The 24,326-nt window shown below is 39.4% G+C and overlaps 1 protein-coding gene across 4 annotated transcripts in view; it reads right to left on the bottom strand.

Moving 5' to 3' along the window:
* Nucleotides 1-3,274: 3,274 nt before the first annotated feature.
* CCSER1 (coiled-coil serine rich protein 1) overlaps nucleotides 3,275-24,326 on the bottom strand; it is a 1,112,896-nt gene continuing 1,091,844 nt past the window's right edge. Inside the window, exon 10 of one of the 4 annotated variants that reach the window (XM_038400041.2) lies at nucleotides 3,275-7,312. In XM_038400041.2, the coding sequence (XP_038255969.1) occupies nucleotides 6,827-7,312 (486 nt within the window). In that variant the 3' untranslated portion in view covers nucleotides 3,275-6,826. The remainder of the gene's footprint in view (nucleotides 7,313-24,326) is intronic. The other 3 variants (XM_043512606.1, XM_043512607.1, XM_043512610.1) reach the window with 3 other exon arrangements.

The following is a 24,326-nucleotide window of genomic DNA, read 5'->3' as shown; positions in this document are numbered from 1 at the left end:
TAATTCCACTGAAGTCATTGGAGTTAAGCAGGTGTGAAACCAGTGTTAGAATCTTTATTTTACAATTAGAAGCTTTATTTGTGTGTGCATGAGTATGTGTTTGTGCGGGAAAGGGAGAGGGTGTTAAATAGAACTTTCAAAATCCTTAGCGATATTCTATAACTTGCTCTTAATTATTAACACGGCCTTCTTGGAAAGTTAATGAAGTGTGTGATACACTGTAAATTACAACTTCAATTTAAGGGCTCTGTAGCATCCTAAGGAACAGTATTGCTAGGGGAGAATATTCATGCATGTTCAGTCATCACTGAACATTTTAGCTGAATCTCTCAAATGTAGTGGAACCTACTTGTAGCGATAAATCTTGCTCACTCCTCTGTGGATCTGCAGGGCAGTTCTTGCACAACCAATATAGTGCCTATGTTCACAGGAGGGTAGGATTTGGACTGGCCAAGAAACTATGGTATGAAAGCTTAAAGATATCCCTTCTGCACCAGGATGCCCAATTTCATGAACGCTCTGTGTGTTATCACCCAATATGGATTTAAATGCAAGAGAAGGGCCAATAGATATAGGAGTTGGGACATCGTGAACATGACTGCATTGAAACACTCTCTATAATGAAGTAGTAAAAAGTACCAACTTCCAAACTGTTTCAGTGCATTGCAGTGTGCAAATTGAAATTCTGGTGTAAAAGAACCTCTGGCTTAAACTGAAGTTGTGACGGAAAATGTCATATTTAGATTTTAAAAAACGCTCTGCTGATTGATACTTTAATCACATTCTAAAACACATTAAAATAATTAACTCAAAAGAATTTACAAAGCAGTACAGTAGAAATTCAGAGTTACGAACTGACTAGTCAATCACACACCTCATTTGGAACTGGAAGTATGCAGTTAGGCAGCAGCAGAGACACCCCTCCCCCTCCCCTCCTCAAAGAAAGCAAATACAGTAAAAGTACTGTGTTCAATGTAAACTACAGTACTAAAAAAATAAAGGAAAAGCGGCATTTTTCTTCTTCACAGTAAAGTTTCAAATCTGTATTTAGTCAATGTTCAGTTGTAAACGTTTGAAAAAAAACAAAACAACCATAACATTTTGTTCAGAGTTACAAACATTTCAGAGTTACGAACAACCTCCATTCCCAAGGTGTTCATAACTCTGAGGTTCTACTGTACAATACTAACAAAAGGACTCTCTCACCATCATTCCTGAGTCAACAGAACTTTCAGCATGCACGAAAGATTATTAAATCCAAGCAGTTAGCGTAGGCAGAAAACAAATCCCTGAGGTAAAACCCCTAACAGAAGACACCCTTCTGCCAGGCCTTTCTAATTTAATCCAGGGGGTTACTAAATGTGAGAATCTTGATTGATGGACTCACACAAAGGGACAGGCAATCACTGAGGTGGGCTTTATAGGTTAAAACCAACACCATTATTTCATCTCAAAATTAGGTAATAGCCAGTTTATTATCCTCCCAACTGGAGATGCATTCTACAGGGGCTGAACTTTCTCAATAGTCTTAAGTGTTGCCTCATGTAGGGCACATTACTGGACATCCCATTTAGAGATGATAAAGGTCTGGATGTAGTGGAGGCCTCACCTGAAGGAAAAGGCTGGAAATTTCTTCTGATTACAGATTATAAAAATCTCTACTGGGAACTGATGCTACCTGTCTTCCTAGAAGCGAGTGGGATCAGTCATGAGCTCAAGGTTATGAGCCTACATATCAAATAATCTCTGCCATTCCCTCCTATTGCTTTCCCCATCCTATAAGCGGCATGTGTATTTCCTTTGGGATGAGCTAGTCATCATCCACACACCATTCAATGAAAGACTGAGTAAATCAAACCAAACCAGTGGTTGGGCTGGATGAGGTGAAAATACAGACACGTGCTACCCATATTTGGAAGACACCAGAACTCACATAACTTCACTAATCCCCCTAACAGCCCTGTAAATGCCAATAAGAGAGTTCCACTTCAATGCACTCACACTTAACGTATTGTGTAAAAGTATACTCAGAGTTTTGGCAAAGGACATTGTGCCGCTCTATGGTAAAATCAGAAGCTTTTGTTTAAGAACTAAATGCCATTATCACATATCTTACATTTCACACTTAAAACTGAGGAGGCATTGGCAGGTTTGATGATGGCTGGGGACTTGCATAAATCTAGTAAAGATTTAAATTCTGTATGTGCTCCTGAACAGATGTATCCTGGAAAGGATTACAGTAGTTTGCTAGCCCATTCACATACATTGCACGGATTGGATTAAAAACCATGAGACAGATTTTGAGGTGCTGTAAATTAGCATAGTTCTATTGAAATCAATGATGCTACACCAATTTATACCAGCTGAGGGTATAGCACAAGAGATAGGTCCTATATGAGAGAGTGATGAACGTAACAGGAAGCCTGTATCAGGAAGGTTGCAGATTAAACCATGTATAGTGGTGATGATACAGCAGCTAGACGTAAATATTTTCAAATTGTTGGAAAATAGCAGATCTGTTTATTGCTTAGGCATCTTATTTAAAATATAAAAGATGACATGACTACTATTATAATGTAATTGTGAGAAGGTCACAAAAGTTTCAGCTAAGCATCCAAATGTTCAGATGCTTACCTGAACTTGTCTGAACATCTTCAGTCTGAAAACAAACCTTGACAGCTCCACGGAATTTAATCTTGTAAGACTTCCAGTAAAGAGGTTAGTAAGCCAACCTTGAAAGTGCATGAGCAGAAGGGTGGATAAATGTCAGAATGACAAGCAAAGAAGTTAAACGAAACTCAGCAACTTGGTGGGGGGGAAGGGAATCCTGTCTCCCTATCGAGGTGTGGACGGCTCTAGATGCAGCAGCAATGAAGTTTTGCTTCAGGAATGGCATGTCCCTGGATTCCTGGAAGGAGCACACAGAGTCCAAATGCACGGCTGTGCTATCAAGCATAGCAACGGTGTGCAGGGTTGTGGTGAGGGCAGGGTAAAAGTGGACTGCAGTTGGTGGCTATGCAACTATACAGATCCCTCTCCAGACATTTCTCCCCCAAGTTGGGGAAGAAGGATGGTCTACATGTGAGAGGACAGTTGCCCTATTGCTTTAATGGTGTCTGTGAAACAGCTTCAGAGCTATAAGTGGCATGCAGAGCCCCCACCGAGATCTCTTTAATGCATAGCCTAGTTGCACAGTCACCATGGGCAGAGGGGCCACACAAAGTCTAGGAAGCACTGTCAAGGATTAAATGGCACATAGACCTTTGCTGGCCTTCTGCCCAAGGAGTGAATTTCATTCCTGATCTACAAAGAACAAAATTTGGGCCCCATTGTGCCAATTAGATAGTATACCATAACTTATTGAAACAGTAATGTGGAAGCATACAGCCTAGGTAGGTAACAATAATTACAAAGATGATACAGTCTTTCAGATGTGGCTCCATTCAATTATAAAAAAATATTTAGGGCATGGAAATAATGCTTCCTGTTTCAAATGATGATTTTGAAGAAAAAATGGGACATTTGATTCACATGGAAACAGCTTTTCCTAAGGGATTTCCTTCTCTTTAAAATGTCCTTTAAGACACTAACAGATCTCAAACTCACAAGAAGCAATTTGCAATAGAAATTTTACAAGAGTTAAGCTTTATGTTTTACAGACACAGAGAAAAGAAAAGAAAAATCTGTGGCAAAAATAATGTCCTTTCTCCCCCGGTGTCATGTTTTCAGATATGTACAGCCTTGAAGATACGTATAAACCATTTTTATACATGGAACTGTCTTAGAAAACTAGAGATTTTGTACAAAGGAATCAATTCACTGAAAGAATGTCCACATGCTGTTGCTTTATGAGTTACTATACATACAAGAGGATCACACAAAGGACCCCTGTTTTACAGATACTGCTGTATTGTACATTAACATGTGGCTTACTCCCTTCTCAGGGACAGCTTTACACTTAGTATTACAAATAATATTATAAGAATGCTGAAAATACTGATACAAAACAGCTTCAAGATATTTTTAAAAAATATCCCTCACTTTAATTGGTCTGTTTCTCCAGTTTTTTGAAAGTTTCAGCTTTAAAAAAGGTTTTCCAAGAAAATAGTAGCATTTAAAATGTTTTTTGAAATGTGTAGGCGTTTTTTTAAATAAAGTGTAATCCAAAAGTCCATTTTTCCAGGGAAAAATCAACTATAAATACAGTATATCAGTTAAAATTGAAGAAGTTTTTATGTAGTATAGTACAGTTGTGTCCTGGAAAAAAATGCCCTTGATTACAATATTTTAATTTATTTACAGATATGAAATATAATTGCATACATCAACTCTTGTGAAAGTCCAGGCTGAAATCTGTAATTAATAATCATTGTCTTTTTCAATCTACCATACCCTTAAGAAGTTGCTCAGATGAAAACATGGATCTGAATAGTGAAATCATGGTACTACTATTTTGTTTTTTTAAGTCTATAGACTTTACAAGTATCAAAGCACAATTAGGAGTCTTGAACAGCCATACTTCATTCAATAATTCTGCTTTTGCAATTTTGCATTATTCCATTCTAGCAGTAACAACTCATACAAAGAAACCAAGTGAGTAAGTTTGTATATATTCACCTTGATGCACATGTGCCCAGCTCTGCAAATCCAAAGTTACCACTATAGCATATTCAGACAAACCTGGGTGTCTTCAACAGCAGATGATGTCTCAAAACTAGCCTTAATGGGAAGCCTCAATAAACAGAAGCCTGGTGATTCAAGGCTACTAAAATGGCTCTGCAGCACATTTTCCAAGGCCCGTAATCCAAGCGTTTCTTCCCTCAAGCAGTCTTTACACAAATCTGATAACTATGAAAGATTGCTTGGATTGCATGGCTAGGCAGATGTTATGTTTAATTGTTGGTAATTGTTACCCTAGTACAGGGGTGGCCAACCCGAGACTGAAAAGGAGCCAGAATTTACCAATGTACATTGCCAAAGAGCCACAGTAATACATCAGCAGCCCCCCATCACCCTCCACCCCCCCGGCTCCCAGTGCCTTCCCCTCCCTCCCGATCAGCTGTTTCATGGTGTGCAGGAGGCTCTTGGGGCGAAGGAGTAGGAGCGAGGGCAATGCAGGCTCATGGGAGGCGACGGGAAGGGGTGGAGCGGGGGCAGGGCCTGTGGCAGAACAGTGAGCACCCCCCAGCACACCGGAAAGTTGGCACCTGTAGCTCCAGTCCCGGAGTTGGTGCCTATACAAGAAGCCGCATATTAACTTCTGAAGAGCTGCATGTGGCTCCAGAGCCACAGGGTGGCCATCCCTGTTCTAGTACATGGTATTGTGTGCATTACTTGACTGCTGACCTTTAGGAGTTTCATTTTCTATGGGTTGGTAGGGTATGTTAGTTACTTGAATCTTTGAGTAAGGATCTGCTGAACCCCTTCTTCCTCCTCTCCATACTTAGTCATAAATAAAAAGATAGGTTACCTTATTCAGATTTATTGGCCTGCTTCTTCTGCCCTGAAATGCAGGAGATTCTTGTTATTCAACAGCTAACTATGATATGCCTTATTATTCAAACAGATTACCTGCCATCAGAGACATGTTAGGCTCAGCATCTAGTTTTGTATATGCCACATGTTTAGCATATCTTGTCTTAGCCACTCAGTTTCATGTCTGTTGGAAGGGGCAACCAGGATTTTATGTCAATGGCACGTTTGCAAGCTCTTCAGTGTGATCAGATTACTTCAAGTTCCTCTGAGACTAGAATGCTGTAGGTCAGCTAGGAATATATGGGTTTCAACAGGTGTGTAATATGACAATAGACTACCAAACATGCAGAGTTACTCCAGGTCATCAACTATTCTAGGTCATTAACCACAGATGTACCCTTGGAGACATGCTGATTTACATTAGAGTAATTTGGACATCAGCCAAAGAGAGCTGGATAAGACAATGGAATTACTTTAGTCAACCATCCATTTTCAGTTTGATACACTGGAATGTGCCATGACATGAGATGATGACACAGAATGATATTCTGTGCTGTTCGATGCATGAGTGATACATCATCTATGAAACTAGAACAAATATCACTACAATGTGATGTCCTAATACAACAAAAAAAGTAAAAAGACAAAGTTTTTGGAGGATCAAAGCTGCCACTCTCAACTTGAATTCCAATTACTGTGTCTGAAATCCTTGGTGAACCTGTGTGAACTGAACATTTAGAAGAAAATTAAAAGCCGTCTCTTCTTCTACTGGTGTGATGAGGCATTCTCAAAATTCACACAACAGAAGCCAGTGCATCTCTTGTTTATATGTGAGCAAATTTCATTGTTCAAAGAAACAAAAAACAAACCAAAAACAAGATACTAAGAGAGTGCCTCATGATCTCCCTTGTCTCTGTACAATTCAGGAATGTTTACTAATTACTTACCTACTCATTCCTCACATCTACTTTCACAGTAACATTATTCAATAAATACAGCGCTATTTGAGATCCCCTGCTGGAAAACTTCCATGTTGTCAGTGGCTGACAGAGGCAAAAAGATGAGAAAAATATTAGGCCTATTTTGGACTAGAGATCCCAGCAAGATGGTCCCATTTATTATACATATGGTGACTTCGCCAAGACAATTCAATCTAGTTACTTAAGTTAACATGCTAGTCCACCCCATCCCCACCCTCCTGAAACAAGGAAACCATCGAGCCCATGCACAATGCTAAAATTTAAAAAATTAAAGGTAGCAGCAGATGAGAACTTAAGACTGAGCTCTAGATGAGCAATGTATCCCCTTAACTGACTTTATCTCCTTCTACAACAAGAGTACAAGGACTCAGTTAGCCATCTTTTTGGCCTAAAGTCTGCAGCTCTGCAGTGTGTAAGTTGTGGTGGAGGAAAACATTTTTCCTGCTGTACATGTGTAAGGAGATGGGTCCCCTTGGAGGCTGTCCAAATCTCCCCGTGAAAGTGGAATGCTGCCGGGGTGCAGTGGTCTGATCCTTCGGCGCCGCAGCCAACCCTGGGAAGCTCTCTGTCTTGGATGTTGGCTTTGTTGTACTTTGTGTAGCACTGGCCAAAACATTCTGGGTGATCTCTGAAGTGAGGGTCTCATATGTGTCTCTCGTGTGCTTGATGACTTCCACTATTTCTTTATCGTTCAGGAGGTTACTCAGACACAAACTTGACAGCTGACAGCTTTTGCTTTCATAGGTAGTTGCTTGGTTGCCCAATGAATATCTAAAAGGGTCCTCGGTGGGAGTATGTGCTGGCTTTCTGTCCCTTGTGTTGAGGTTTTGGCTCACAACTTTGTTTAGATATGTAGCCTGGGGAAAAAAACAGAAATGGGGGGAAAAAGGCATTAGCAAAAGCACATATTAAGAGCAAAATGACACAGAGCATGCAAAACACTCTCACTGGTATCTGCAGAGACTGCATAGGCTAGGCATTCATTGTTGGTTGTTTAAAATAAGAGACGTATCTCAAGCACTAGCAGAACTCCCAGGGCACTGTTAGTATAAAATGGAAATATTACTTATGTATGTTTAGAAGAAACTTTGAAAAATGTATTTAAACATGTAGAATTTGGGAATTTGCTTTAAATATCTGGTTAAATTGAAAAGACAAATTATATAATGAAACAAAAGATACACTGAGAGGTCCCCTGACTCTTAACAAATTATTGACCTCATCTTAATATAATAGTAATTAATACCTAGAAAACCAGTTCTGAGTAACTTTGTCTCAGTTCAGCTTAGAACATGCTTAACTTTAAATGTGTGAGAAGTCCTATTTGAAGTCAATTTAGATATTTCCTAATGTGCTTAAAGTTGTGTGTTTTGTTTGACTGGGGCCTTAAGGAGGCTGAATGTACTAAAATATCTGTTGTACAGGATATTTCAGCATATTGGTAACCAGTTTACCTTGTGTGTGTGTGCGCATATGATTTGTAAATCTGGATCTCTACTCATTATCACTTCCTACTGGGTGTGACACTCCATCATGCCCCTTAGAAAAGTTATAAGCACTCATTTGGTCTTAGAGGATGCAAGGTGCCCACAGGACGAAGTGCAGTCCTCCGTCTACTTAATGTTGTGCTTTAAAAAAAAAGTTTATAATATTTTATTTTTAAATCCCATGGAATATAAAACAAGATTTAAAATTTTCCAATAAGAAAAATATTGAGGAGAAAAGCATTACAATGGCTGAAGAAGCATCCTGCTTGCTTCAGTGATGGTATGTACTAGGCTTAACTAGAAGAGGGAATGCTGGGGAAGATGCAAATTTGAAGATTTCAGTCATGGGAGTCTGAGATCAAAGATTTCCACTAAGATAATTTATAGTTACCATAACTATGTCTCCCTTACATTGAAGGCCAGCAGCAGCAGGAACTGCTGACTATGTTCCTGGTAAGCTTTCGTAACTTGAAATTTGGACTCATATGTATTCATAACAAAGCTTCATGTCTATATATTTTAATATCAAACTCCAATTTGCCAGACAAAAATTAAATAGTATTCCAATGCCACATTTAAATTAATTTGGAAAGCAAATTCTCCATGGAAGAAGTCAAAAACACTAAAAATCCATTCCTTTTAAACACCAAAAAATGTGTATGCATGAGAGGGAGACGCACAGACATTGTGATGTTTCCAGGGAGTTCTTTAAAAGATATTTTATAACTTTCAGTGCATTTTATATTTTGCTCTTCTTTCAATAAGTAGTAAGGTTACCATTACCAAACTCCAGTTACTATTTGAGAAACAGGGTATCATAGCATCAATTGTACCCTATTTTTAAAGTTATTCTGGAACATAATTTCCCCTCTGTTTTATATCTGTCTCAGTTTCTTGGGTACTGTTGAGCAACCTAGTTCTGTCATTCACTTGTGCTAAAAGACCAATATCACACTACAACTTTTCTGCTACTGAATGCTGCAAGGATATAGTGATTACCTTTTGACATTTACACGGCAATTTTCTTTTATGTGCTCAAGTATTGCAACTTGGAGCCAGGGGAACAAAATCTACTTCCAAGCCTTATACTCTGAGATTGCTAAACAGTATTTTGAGATCTTTCAATGAATTCATAATGAGATTTGTATATTTTTTCCATGAGAAACTGAATCAGTTCACATGGTTTTCTATTAATTTTTTATTCATCCCAAATGAAGGGTAGAAGAAATACAGCGAATGTGATTTATATCCTTCTTTATGAAGGGCTTGTCATAGGCGTGGGCAGATTATACTAATGCACAGGTTCAGATTCTTTTGGAGGCATTATGTATCAGAAGCTGTCTTAGACAGTTCAAGAGGGATTTTCAAAAGCACACAATATGGGCTTAACAGAAAAATTAGGTGGATACAAAGATGATGGCATCAGGTGCTGCACTGCCTTAACGTTAATAATGCTGAAACATCATTTAAGCAGCCACATTAAAAAAACATAAGGCAAATAGTTTCAAAATGTTGTTGTACATTTTTGTTGACATGTGACGGAGGCTGATGTAGTGAAAAAATTAGTCAGGTTTGGCATTACTCAGAATTTTTTGAGCCAGCCACTCTCGATAAGAGATGTGTGAAAAATCCATAATGGACTGTAACAACACCCCGTGTGTGTGGGGCGGGGGTGGGGGGGAGGAAGAATGATGTCCCAGTTCTGAGAAAAGTTGCTGAAATGTTGCAGTTTTTTACTTGACAATGGATCATTTTCCAGGAGACATGTTCTGCAGTATTTTTCATGCTAAACATTCAGCATTTGGGGCTTGAGTTTCAACGGCACCCAATATACATTAGATGCTGCTGAGAGGCAGGGCCCCAAAGCAGTAATTTGCAGCTCCCCAATCCTGGGGCAGACTCCATACCGTCCTGGGCTCCTGCATAGCTTAGAGAAGCCTCAAAGCTGCCCTAAACTTTGCTTGCTTGCTAAGTTCCAGGAAGCCAGTATGCCAACTGGTGTTTGCTGAAGAGCAGCAGCAGTCCAGCCATTTCAGTCACACACGCAGTCCCTGAACTATCTGCAATCTCCTCCATGCCACGGGAATTCCCAACTGACTGCATCTACCCCCTTTGTGGCTATTTTGCACGATAGATCAGCAAAGGGGGCTTTACCTTTGGAAATAGTGTGGCCTATAATGTTTCCCACAACATTAGACCCTTTTTAATATATAGAATTAAATGTATAAACTCCATATAAGTTTTATAAATTGTACACTGTATACATTTTTTTTTAATTTCCAAAGACTGACACACAATGACATTTTCAGCCAAAAGGAAATACACATTTTCATTTCATTCTGAAATGTCAATTTGAAACAAACAAGTTGTTTTGAATTTTCTGGTCAGAAAATAAAAAAATATCAAAATTGACATTTCCCTACTGAAAATTTTTATTTCAATGAAATGACATATTTCACAGGGATTTCCAGTTAAAATTTTTTGACCAGCTCTGTGAGATGGTAGTATGTGGACAACATGAACCATTTCCAATCTCAGCTCTTTTAGAGCTGTCCACACTGGCACTAAATAAGTTCAGACTGAACTGGTTCTTAAGCCTGCCATAAGGAATTCTCATTGAAATGATTCTTTGAATGTGTGTAGTCCTGGGGATTGTTTAGAGAGTTTGTGTGTGAGCGTGGAAGGTGTTTTACAGGCATCTTAGGGGGCAAACAAGTTCTTAAAAGGGTAAATTTCTCTTGTGTAGGAAAAAAATCTTAAATAAATGAGATCTGAATATCCCTGCAGAAAGCTTAAAAATGGAACATGCCATAAAAAACACTGGAGCCATTCATCACTTTCCATTTTCAAATCCAATGAGTGAAATGTGACAAGAGTTAACAGAAAAACAATTGTGCTGGAGGGTGTTTGAAAATGGATATTATTGTTGGCTGGTTTGTGATAACATAATTATATAAAATAATAGCAGAGAGCTAACGAAAAAATCAATTTTAAGGCACTTATGTCCAAAGGCTCCCAGGTGCCTTAAAATTACTAAAATATTATTATTACAAATAGAGCAACTTTCCCAAATACATAATTCTGATAGAGCAGAAAAAAATCCCCCTCCCCAGTACACACGGACATCCAAATAAAACCAAACATAAAAAATGCTACCTAAGAATGAAACCAAAACACGAGTCTTGGCCTAAGGACTCTATGAATATTTATGTTGTGGAGGTGCTGAGGAGAAGTCATTCCAGAGACAAATATTAATCTGGCAGATGATTCCATGTTCCTTGAAGACCCATAACTCCCATTAACTTCAGCAAAGAAGGCAGGAGGAGTCTTTTAATGTAATACAAATGCTGAAGCACAGCTTCCTTCGCGCTCCCCTGTTCATGTCACAACTGCACTTTAATCACCCTTGGCCCAAAAATTCATAGACAACAAGGCTATGTAAGGAAGCCAAGAGTAAAAACCAAAAGAGTGAACATGATAAACACTTCTCCAAAAAGAAATGAAGCCCTCCCAACTTACTTCTAAATTCATAAAACTTTGAAGAGCTTTCATAGCTCTGACAATTTATATAACCCCCGATTTAAGTTACCAACACAGGTTAAATCAGTTCTTTGGTATACCCCATCTGTTACCATGTCAACTGCTTAGTTTCTACAACACCTCAGTTTTGTGCCCACCAGCTCCCAGTGTAGGGAATGATCCAATACAGAAAGTAATTTAGCTACAGTAGGTAATTGTTCTTCATTTTAGTCAGTTAAAAAGCACTCTTCTTTATTGATTTCCGGCTGCACCTGAATCACTACTATAGTTTTTACAACAACCTGAGTTGGCTCTTAGCGATCAACTAATGCTGCCTCCTGGCAAGGGCAACATTCACTATGCTACAGAAACAAAGCCTAATACATAGAAATAATTAATGGGAGACCTGCAGTAGTGCCTTGAAAAGAGCCAGAAACTGGTGCATTTGCCACCTGTAGTATCACCAGGCACAAAATAGACTAAGTAAACATAAATCAAAGGGATTTATTTTCTTCCTCTCCAATTTCCCTACCACCTTTATTGACTTACAAAGAAAAAGATATAGTATATGTTAAATACACCCCCGCCCGCATAATATCCTTTTAAAGAGTAGTCCAGCAGAGTGTCAGAGAATTGAAGCATCCAGCTGTTGCAGTCTTCATTTCAAGAGGAGCTAATGGGCTTGTAAGGGAAGGTTTCAGAAAATGTCTGTGCTTTCAGCAGGATATGGACATTTAAGGCAGGAATGAAGCTAACCATTCAATTTGCTAAGCTAAATTATCCCTGAATAAGTTCATTGCTGTAACTAATAAAGCACAGCTACCAGCAGGCAAGGTGTAAAAGATTTAATGCTGAAGGTTTTATAAAGTAGGAAGTGAACAATGAAAAATGTCCGATTATCCTGCAGTAACAGAGTAAATCATGGCTGTCTCCCTTCTGGATACTGTATACTGTCTTTCTACAGTTAGCTGAATGCCTTGTCCACTACTTCCACTGTGTGAAGCAAATGGAAAATTTTGCATAAGTTATTACAGCTGTTTGTCATCACCTTTCAAATTAAAGTTTTTGCAACTCTTCACATTGCTTTGCAATAGCGCAGCAGAGTTGATACTTCCATTATGATGAAAAATTAGTGTAGGTACTCAATATTTCTTGTATTTCGCTATGAGTTTAAACCCAATAACCCTGAAAATACCAGGGAGGTATTATATAGCCACAATGCCTCTTAAATCCACTTGTGCCACCCATGCATGTAGAATATATTACCTGATATAACCAGAACATATGTAAAAGGTCTCCCAGGTTGGGAAGTAAACCCAGAGAAGGTAATTTCTTAGCAGAAGGTTTTTTTCATTTATTTCTGATGTTGAGAAGAGAAGGAAAGGGACATGCATGGAACACTTACATATCTAACTTTAAGTAACTAAAGCCCTCACAATCCTGGAAAGGGATCCCTGAAGGGGTCTACCTGTGGGGGATCCCTTTACAGGATTGAAGCCTAATTTCTGGAAAATAGAAGAATGAACTCCTTGGAACACCAGGTTTATTTCAAAAGGCAGGTGACAAGAGAGACATGATTAAGTGATCTGACCACAGGCCTGAGAGCCAGAAACTCCAGAGTTCTTATCCCAGTTTTGACATGGCCTGTCTCTGAGGCGGTAGTGAGATCACTTAGGGCCTCTGTCATAAATATAAAGGGAAAGGTAAACACCTTTAAAATCCCTCCTGGCCAGAGGAAAATCCCTTTCACCTGTAAAAGGTTAAGAAGCTAGGATAACCTCACTGGCACCTGACCAAAATGACCAATGAGGAGACCAGATATTTTTAAACATGGAGGGGGGAGAAACAAAGGCTCCCTCTGTCTGTGTGATGCTTTTTCCGGGAACAGAAAAGGAATGGAGTCTTAGAACTTATTAAGTAATCTAGCTAGATATGCATTAGATTCTGTTTTGTTTAAACAGCTGAAAAATAAGCTGTGCTGAATGGAATGTATATTCCTGTTTTTGGGTCTTTTTGTAACTTAAGGTTTTGCCTACAGAGATTCTCTATGTTTTGAATCTGATTACCCTATAAGGTGTTTACCATCCTGATTTTACAGAGGTGATTCTTTTACTTTTTTTCTTCAATTAAAATTGTTCAAGAGTCTGGATTTTGGGATCGACAGGGAGTCTAGAATCTGCATCGTGGGGCTGAATGGCATAGGGAAGAGCACACTGCTGCTGTTGCTGACGGGGAAGCTCAGACCGACAAGAGGGGAGATGAGGAAAAACCACAGGCTAATAATCAGCTTCTTTAACCAGCAATATGACGAACAGCTGAACATGCAGGAGACAGCAACCGAGTACCTGCAGCGCAACTTCAACCTGCTCTACCAGGACGCCCGCAAGTGTCTGGGGTGCTTTGGCCTCGAGAGCCACACCCACACATCCAGATCTGCAAGCTCTCTGGAGGCCAGAAGGCTCGCGTGGTGTTTGCCGAGCTGGCCTGCAGGGAGCCCGATGTCCTCATTCTGGATGAACCTATCAATAACCTGGACATCGAGTCCATCGACGCCCTAGCTGATGCCATCAATGAGTACAAAGGGGCCATCATCATTGTGAGCCATGACGCCCGGCTGATCACAGAGACCAATTGCCAGCTGTGGGTGGTGGAGGAGCAGAGCGTTGAGCAGATCAATGGAGACTTCGACAACTGTAAGCGTGAGGTGCTGGAGGCCCTGGGCGAGGTCATCATCACTCTTGTTAAACAGAGTGACTTACCTTGGACACAAGGTGGGTCAGGGAACTATCAACTCCCTACAGGCCAAAGTGGATGCTATCCAAAAGTGGCCTGTCCCAAAGTCAAAGAAACAGGTCCAATCCTTCTTAGGCTTAGCTGGATATTACAGGCAATTTGTACCGCAATACAGCCAAATTGCAGCCCCACTTACAGACCTAACCAAAAAGAAGCAGCCAAATGCCATTCAGTGGACCGAAGAGTCAGAAGGCCTTTAACCAGCTTAAAGCGACACTCATGTCAGACCCTGTGCTAAGGGCCCCAGACTTTGACAAACCATTCCTAGTAACCACAGATGCATCTGAGCATGGTGTGGGAGCAGTTTTAATGCAGGAAGGACCGGATCAAGAATTCCACCCTGTAGTGTTTCTGGGGAAAGCAACTAGTCAGTGAGTGAAAAAGAATGTTACGCCATTGTCCACGCTCTGGAAAAGCTACGCCCATATGTTTGGGGACAGCATTTCCACCTGCAAACCGACCATGCTGCGCTATGGTGGCTTCATACCACCACGGGAAGTAACAAACAACTTATTCGGTGGAGTTTAGCTCTCCAAGATTTTGATTTTGACATCCAACATATCTCAGGAGCTTCTAACAAAGTGGCTGATGCACTCTCCCGTGAAAGTTTCCCAGAATCAACTGGTTAAAATCGTCCTTGAGATGTGGAAAATATTGTTAATCTTTATATGTTAGGTAGTATATTTAGAGGTGCATGTGTCTTATTAACTCTGTTTTCTCCTAGAGCTCCAGGAAGAAATCACAGCCAGTGTTTCACCCTATCTGTGATTTGGGGGGGCGTGTCATAAATATAAAGGGAAAGGTAAACACCTTTAAAATCCCTCTTGGCCAGAGGAAAAACCCTTTCACCTGTAAAGAGTTAAGAAGCTAGGATAACCTCGCTGGCACCTGACCAAAATGGCCAATGAGGGGGCAAGATACTTTGAAAGCTGGAGGGGGGGAGAAACAAAGGTTTGCTCTGTCTTTGTGTTGTTTTGCCAGGAACAGAAAAGGAACGGAGTCTTAGAACTTAGTAAGTAATCTAGCTAGATATGCGTTAGATACTGTTTTGTTTAAATGGCTGATAAAATAAGCTGTGCTGAATGGAATGTATATTCCTGTTTTTGTATCTTTTTATAACTTAAGGTTTTGCCTACAGGGATTCTCTGTGTTTTGAATCTGATTACCCTGTAAGGTATTTACCATCCTGATTTTACAGAGGTGATTCTTTTATTTTTTCTTCACTGAAAATTCTTCTTTTAAGAACCTGATTGCTTTTTCCTTGTTCTTAAGATCCAAGGGTTTGGGTCTGTGTTCACCTATGCAAATTGGTGAGGATTTTTATCAAGCCTTTCCCAGGAAAGGGGGTGTAGGGTTTGGGGATGGTTTTGGGGGGAAAGACGTTTCCAAACGGACTCTTTCCCTGTTATATATTTGTTAGACGCTTGGTGGTGGCAGCAATGAAGTCCAAGGGCAAAAGGTGAAATAGTTTGTTCCTTGGTGAAGTTTTAAGCTAAGCTGGTAAAAATAAGCTTAGGGGGGGTTTCATGCAGGTCCCCACATCTGTACCCTAGAGTTAAGAGTGGGGAAGGAACCTTGACACCTCCTTTTCTGAACTGCAAAGCATGCGTGACTCACATTGACTTGGGGTAAGTCAGCAATTATGAATATCAGCCTCAACATGGTTTGGTTTCCTCACCAGTAAACTGGGATGGTATCAACTTTCCTTACATGGGTACTGTGAAAGTTAGAGAGTTATCATTTTGCAAAGTGCAAGGAAAATGAAAACTGCTATGCTGCATACGTGCTAAGTATTATTTAATTATTACATTTATTCTCCACTCAAATCTCTTATGCAGTGTGGATCACTATTACATATCCTGCCATCGTTTCATGTACAGAATAGCCATAGAAGATAATTTTGCTGTAAATATAGATGTTCTGCATCCAAATCTGACAGAAATTAAACAACAATGGAACCTGAGTTTTATGTCAATATACAAACCAGTGTTGCAAATTACTAACAAATCTACTTTTAATTAATACAAGCTGTTGAGATTCCAGGTTGGAAGTATATGGCAGGCAATGTGACGTTTCAGATAAACAAGCAAAGTTATTGTTGTTTTCATCTAGGGTGACCAGATGTTCCGATTTTATAAGGACAGTCCCGATATTTGGGCTTTTTCTTATATAGGTGCCTATTACCCCCGATCCCCTGTCCCAATTTTTCACACTTGCTGTCTGGTCACCCTATTTGTCTCCTATATTAGTGCTGTTATGATGTTCCTTTTATATAAGGCTTTTTTTGACCACCAAGCATTCCACATATTAAAGTGAAGTTCATATAATTTGAGTACATTTCAATGAAGTGCGTGACCAGGATACAGTAATCTGATTTCAGAGGTAGCCATACAAGGAATAACCTCCTACATGTTTTAGGTTAGAATATTTCTCCATGGGCTAAATATCTGAGAAACACTTTAGAATGAAAAAAACCCCTAGAGTCAGTGATCAAACAAACAAATTCAACAGAAATTCTGCATTGTGTAACAAAGATTTTAAAGTAAATTTAAACAGAGGCATTTGGTTGAGGGTATACAACAAAGATGTATAAAATGAAAATCTTCATAAGCAATCCCTTGATTTACGAGGCTCTCCCCTTAGCAGTCAGGCATACAGGAATCCAAATCTCATTCCAACATCTTTCTATATTTTTACCATCCTAATTTATCAGCACACCAAGCACAAAAGAATGGTCACATACACTTATCTTTTTTTCTCTTTTTCTTAACTCAAGGGCTTTATAAACCTAGTTTCAATTAGTTCATGCCATTAACTAAATCTCTAAATCTGTTCAAAGTGTGCCTTTTGAAAAAGAGCGACTATCACAAAAATGGAGCTGAACTCCATGAAACCAATGTATATTGGTTGTATATTATGGTTTTTCTCTTTAAAATAATCCGTTTGTTACTGAGTTCCACAGATTAGCATCCTTAATTTTGTCAGCATTGGAGAGTGAACCTATGATGGCAGCAGGGGAATTGCATACGCTGGCAAAGAGTGTTCAGCTGCTGTCATGTTAATCAGCGGAGCTATCCCACAGCTCCATATACAGTTCTGCAAAGGAGAAATCAAAGGACTTACAAAAAGGGCAAATTGTATGCTGATGATGAGGAAGAAAAAAATCCCAATTATCCTTGAATTGACTCAAATCTTTATTTTTATGATTGGAAGACTGAGACATCCCTGAAGAGAAACAGAAAATAATCTGGATATTTTATCTTTTGGGGGCACGTTTCATGAGTGAAATACGATAGTCACATTTTCTCATTGCGAAAATAAAACGCTGGGTTTTAGACTTCTAATCTTGTTAGACTGAAGTATCGTAACATTAGAGTCAATCTTCAGTCTTAACTGGATAAAAGACAAGGTGAAGCATAGTGTTGCAGAATGATACCAAATCTTAGCCTGTAGTATCCGCTCAGAAAAGATTTTATAAAAGATTGCAAAAGCCTTGTATTATAGCACTGATAGTCAATGAAGAAGACTATGGTTATGATGAGAAGATTTCTCTTAAGATATCCTCTGTTAAAATCTATCATTAACTCTGAAATTTGTAAATCTGTGCCAAAGAAAATATGCTCTTTGAGCTTTCCTGGATCCTGATGATACTTACAAATAGAGCAAGGACCAAAAAATCACAGACATCATCCCCAGTGCAGAGATCAAAACTCAGAAAGCTAAGTCCATAACACCAAACCTTTTTCTGTACAGTAAAGCTGATCTGAAACCTTACGCATGTCACTATAGAGCAAGTTTTGCTCTTTGATCTCACTGTGACAATGTTAGTTATATTTACAGAGAGAACCTAGGGAAAAATCATAGAACTACTCTCACAGACAACAGGTACAGTGGCCGGAGAGGCAACATAACCCCCATAAGGATCAAGAATCCTTCCTGTGCAAAAGAGGTACTGCTGAGACAATAGGTTAAACATCCATAACACAACTGCATATTTTCTATATTCCTACAGGGCCTATCTGAACAGCAGAAAAACTGTATATATTAAAGTATATACTGTTAATACGGTTAGAAAGTTCCTAGTACTGTGATATCTCGGAGTGACTGAAACAGGGTTTCCTTTCTAGCTGCTTGCAGTGAGAAAGAAAGAAAGAACAACAAAAGTTATATACCACTTGTACTATATTTTAATAGAATTTGACTTAAGTCCAAGGCTTAAATAAAGGGCTAGTCAGCCCAGGTTACCATTACAGGAGGTGCCACTTACTGTTGGGGACAGAAGAATAACCAGGTAGAAAAATTTCACAGATTTCAAGGCCAGCAGGGGCCATTCTGATATGACCTCCTGTATAACAGAGGCCACAGATTTCACCTGATGTTTCCTGCATTAGCCCAAGAGCTTGTGGTTGAATTTAAGCATATCTTGATCTAAAAGGCTCAAAGTGATGGAGAAATTATTACATGGCTTGGTAATCTGCAAATAGGAATGCAGAGCTACTCTCTTGTATTCCTCTACATTCAGGATAAAGAGACAAAGTAATTTCTGCTGACTCATGTTGACCAAGTGATCTTGTTAAATCCAACCAGTATATAATGAGATTTGGAGTGCTCCTATGGGATAGAGGGAACTAGGGGCTGGGACGTTTTGGGAACAGCTCAACTTGGAGAGAAAGTTTAATTTTGTAATATGCATTATAAACAGGGGTGAAAGTAACTTAAAGGAATTACCGGTACACAGGGCTGGGGTCCTAAGCAGTGGGGCAGGGCCTCAACCAGAAGAAGTGAGGACTTTAAATCCCCGGTCCCTTTAAATCGAAATTTAGAGGGCCTGGGGCTCTGGCTGCGGTAGCAGCGGCTGGGAGCCCCGGGCCCTTTAAATCACTACTGGAGCCCCATGGTAGTGGTAGCTGCAGTGGTGGCTGGGAGCCCCAGGGCTCTGGTGGCGATTTAAAGGGCCCAGAGCTCAGGGCCCTTTTAAATTGCTGGCCTGGGGAAACTGCCCCCTGCTGGTACGGTCGGCTGTGTACCGGTTCTTGCCGGTATGCCGGACCGGACCAGACCGGCTTACTTTCACCTCTGATTATAAATAATATATATGAATTATATATAAATCATTTTTTAAAAAAAATATATAATATACAAGCCTAATTCTGTTGTTTGCATCCAGTCAGTTACACTAATGGATGTTCTAATTCGTAACATTTTATGCTCACTTTGCACTGATGTAAATGACTGTGTGAAGTGCAGGACAAAGGAGAAAGGTGTGTTGTGTTTACATGCTGTAACAGAGTGGGAACGCTAGACATTTACAAAAATGTAAAAGTACCACTTGTAATGACCATATTACTTTGAAAACAGTTTTCCTTTGCTTCTTTCCTGTCTCAATTTCTTGGATACACGCAAAAGATTGAGGTATATATTTCTACAAAGTGTTGATGGTGTCATTGTTTATCCCTCTTTCTATGGTAACGGCACCACTTGACAGCTCCACACCGTACCTCAGACCTTATCTTAAAGTAAACATCATAAGCTTTCAAACAATGAATGATGTGCCTGTGTGTAGAGACGGTATGTTAAGCTATCAGCCATTCGCCTAATAATCTTTAAGTGGAAAGAAAAGCACTCCCTTTTTAGTAGCCAGAGCTGAATGCTAAAGTGTATCTGAATGCAAAAAATCAAATTGGACTAAAGCAGTAGATATTTGTGGTCTCTGGGCTGTACATTTCACTAAAAAGGAAACTATTTAATTGAAAAATAGTCCACATTTAACACCTTTCATTTCAAAATGAAGTGCCACTGCTTTGAAGTCTTGATACTGGATTTAACAAAACGTACGCCATGAGCTCAATGCAGATAGCTACTGGAATCTGTAACCAGTATGGAGCTGTCTCATTACAAGTTCTTATTAATACTACAGCATGTCCTCCTGAAAGCACTGATAAAGGTTTTTAATCTTTTCATTTTTACCTTATAACACCCATTAAGCTTAATAGGATTTAAATCTCACACTATCATCTTTAAAAAGAGTTCAAGGAAGAATATGTGCCTGTACAAACGAAAATAAAACCTGAAATGATATAAATATATACATATACACACATGCACTCTCTGTATGCTATATACGCATATGCTGACACAACGTGGTTTGTTTTATTTTTATTTAGCATTTTCATATAAGAAATCCTCTCTGTTCTACCTCCCTCGGTAAAGCTTTTTAATCTGATTTTACTATTTATACAGAGTTGGTTATAATTAATCTCACATATGCAGAAAGAGAAAAACATTGTATGAAGACCAAATAGCAGAAAGCGGGGTAGTGGGGAAGTAGCTGAAATTTAAAATCAAGGATGGGCCATACTAAAACAGCATCCATATACACCTAATCTTTAGACACACACACACACACACACACACACACACACACACACACACAAAGACTTCAAAATTTAATTACTGTACCAATTTAAAGACATTATGCATATTATGCTTCATTGTACTCTTTTGGGGGAAAAGACAGTAATTTGCACTTCACATCTAACATTTATGGTTATCTTTGATAGAAATTAACAATAGCTTGAGTTTTTTGTATGCAGAATGCTAGATAAGAAAAAGACCTATAAAAGAAAAAATGTGCCTTTCCCTTTATTATATCTATGGTGTCAGCAAAATCTGAAACTAGATTCTCTTAGTTTATTATAGATGACGTCCACCAGTTACAATTGTCAGTGGAAGTGAAGGAAATGAGATGTACCTACTTGTGTTACAATCAGACCTCCAATTGCAAGGTAGATGTACCCTCAGAAACATGATGCAACTTTCACACAGTTCACTCAGGAGATTATTAAAATCCTTTTACATTTGTGAAGGAAATGTTCCCTTGCTTAACATCTAGCAATTGTTATTTCACTAGTAGTTCTATCATCTCCACCAAATCATTTAGCAGTTTAACTTTCTGCCAATTATGCTGCCCTATTTTCTTGGTGACTGCTTTTTGTTTAGGAAAAGACTGAATCATTTGGGGGAAATGGTAGTAGTTAGCTCCCGAAACAAAGTATGTTGAGGTTATTAGGGAGGATGAGTAATTTTCTAAACGTTGTCTTTTTTTTTTTTTGGATTGTGGTTGGCATCTCTGTTTCTTTACTATCATTCCTAGAAACACCACTTTTGAAAGAGATGAGGGCACAAATTAAAATGGCTACTACTACACTTTGGTATTACTTGGAATGATATTGCTTTCTGGAGGTGATACTTGATAAATAGTATCACGCTGCCATGATAGACCTTCTCTCACACATTTTACTGGGCGGGGAAGGGGAAATTTGTTTTTGAAAACTCTTCCCATGTCTTTTTTTAAAACACACATCCTATATGAAGGAGGAGTCTCCACACAGGCACTTAGGTGCACCCATTTGCAGTCACTAGCAGGTTCAGAGTTTAAAGAATTCATCTTTAGGATGACAGATCCATTTCTGTTTTTAATTCTGCTCTCACAAAGTCAGTGTTTGACATTTGTCCTAAGTATTTTGGTGTTCACTAAGCTCTCTACTGTATGTGGCATCCATGCCACTTGTCAGCTTTATACTTTCAAAGGGTCACTGTCTAACTCAATTTTGTTGTTGTTTTCTAAGATTCATTTATTCATTGTGAAAAAATGCCTTGTATGTCAAGCTATTTTTGGTCTTAGTAGGCCTCTCTATGCTAGCCATTATCTCCATGGTAAATTTCCTTCTGCTGAAACACCCTGTTTATGTAGCAGCATGTTAGTAATGAGCAATTTGTATTGACATAAAAATGTTTGGGTGGATTTTTTTTGGAACACTCTGTAGAGGAAAGAACAAATATTGATTTCTACTCTGAGACTAGACTGCATGGTTTCATAATATCTGCTCAGAAACAGATATATGAACTTGGTCCCTTTAAAAACAAATCAGGCAAACAGCATAGGGCTTTTCTGTTTTTCAGGTTTGAATGAAAAATTGTCATGATGTCAATGTTTGCAATGGACTTCCCACCAGAACCCCTCCACCGCCAACAACAAAAAGCAATATGTAGAAATATAAATTGTATTTGATTTAACTTCAGTAGATGCTGTGATGAAAACCTCCTAGCTGCTGTAAAACCCTCTTCTCCTTATTATGGATATGTCACTTTGCAAGGATAATGTCATTAATACATTTGCTCCGCAGTGTCTCATCTTTAGGCTGTTCAGCTTTGATCATTTTTCTATTTGAATTTTCCCTTCTATTTTCTTCGCCCTATATACATATAGTTCCCATCCCCATAGTACCTGAATGTCTTTGAAACATTAATATATTTATCCTCGTGACATCCCAATGAAGTAGGGAAGTATTGCCACTGTGGGAAAATGAGGCATAAAGAGGTTAAATGATCCCTTGAAATATTTGTTAACTACTTATGCTAAACAATTTGTTCCTCCTTGTATTTAGCAATGACATTCTGAGAGCTTGTCTACATGTACAGTGCTGCAGCTGCTTCGCTGTAGCACTTTAGTAAAGATGCTACTATGCCGAAGGGAGAGCTTTGTCTGTTGGCATAATTAATCCACCTCTGCAAGAGGTGGTAGCTATGTCAATGGGAGAAGCTCTCATGTTGGCATAGCGCTGTCTACACCAGCCAGTAGGTCAGTATAATTACATTGCTCAAGGGGGTGGATTTTTCAGACACTCTTGAGCAATGTAGTTATACCGATGTAAGTTTGTAGTGTAGACCTGGCCTAAGTTAGTTTCCCAGCCCTGAGGAAGAGCTCTGTGTAGCTTAAAAGCGTGTCTCTCTCACCAAGAGAAGTTGGCCCAATAAAAGATATCACCTCATCCATCTTGTCTGTCTCGGGCAGGGATCGGCAACCTTTGGCACGCTACCCATCAGGGAAATCCTTTGGCGGACTGGGACAGTTCGTTTACCTGCAGCGTCCGCAGCTTTGGCCGATCGCAGCTCGCACTAGTCACAGTTTGCCGTTCCAGGCCAATGGGGGCTGTGGGAAGCAGCAGCCAGCACGTCCCCTGCCACTTCCCACAGTCCCCATTGGCCTGGAACGGCGAGCTGCGATCGGCTAAACCCACAGACACTGCAGGTATACAAACTGTCCCGGCCCGCCAGCGGCTTTCCCTGACAGGCTGCGTGTCAAAGGTTGCCTATCCCTGCACTAGGGTTTGCTTGGTTTTTTTAGCTGTTGGATATGCAGCTTTGGTATCTCAGGTTCAAAATGTGATAGGTCATTCAGAAGCACTATATATCAACTTCTCACTCAGGAGTACACTTTACTAGTATATAGTATATAGCAATGGAAATCAATTAGCATCACAGGAATTTAATATTGCATAAAGTATCTGAGAAGTATTTCTCCAGAACATCTGATAGCTTCCAAACCCATGGGAGATCTCTTAACCTGTGGATCAAGGAAGTATTTTTATTCTCCCCAGTTACCCTACAGCCACCACCTCGGATATAAACACACTGATAAAGCATACACATGGTATTTTTCTTCCAGATTTCCAGGAGGATATGTTGAATTCTGTCAAACTGATGCACATAGTGATATAAAGTAGCACATTAAAGGAACAACGGTTCTGGATTTTGGGTGAAATTCACCCCTGTGCAGAGGGCCAGAATAAGGTCTATGCAACACTTAACCCCGGAAAACAAGGTCTTATGTGGGACTTAAGTCTGACATACCCACTTTGTTCTGGCTTTCTGCAAAGGGTCAGAGGCTGTTGGGGTTCCATGTAAATGCAAGGAATTGCAGGATTGGGACCTTAGGGAATAAAAATTTAAGTTTTTTCTTCTTTTTTTTTTTGCATAATAGGAAACATGAGAATTGCTAACTCCCCAAAGTGCCAGGCTAGGTGCGAATTTACTACTCTTGACTTTGTGGATAGCACGTTACATTACTTAGGAGAAAAAAAGATTTCCCCCCTCCATTATACACAGTAAAAAAGTATGTGCTCAGATTCTTGTGGCAGACGTTTTTATCTTAATGCACCTTAAAGCAGTTCTTTAAATATATGGTTGTATTTCTGGTGCTTTTAAACAAGACTCTGTAAAGGGAACCCTT

The sequence above is a fragment of the Dermochelys coriacea genome, chromosome 4 (assembly GCF_009764565.3).
Source record: "Dermochelys coriacea isolate rDerCor1 chromosome 4, rDerCor1.pri.v4, whole genome shotgun sequence".
NCBI classification, from domain to species: Eukaryota; Metazoa; Chordata; order Testudines; family Dermochelyidae; genus Dermochelys; species Dermochelys coriacea.
Note: the sequence above shows the minus strand (reverse complement) of the source record. Positions and strands in the feature narration are given on the sequence as shown.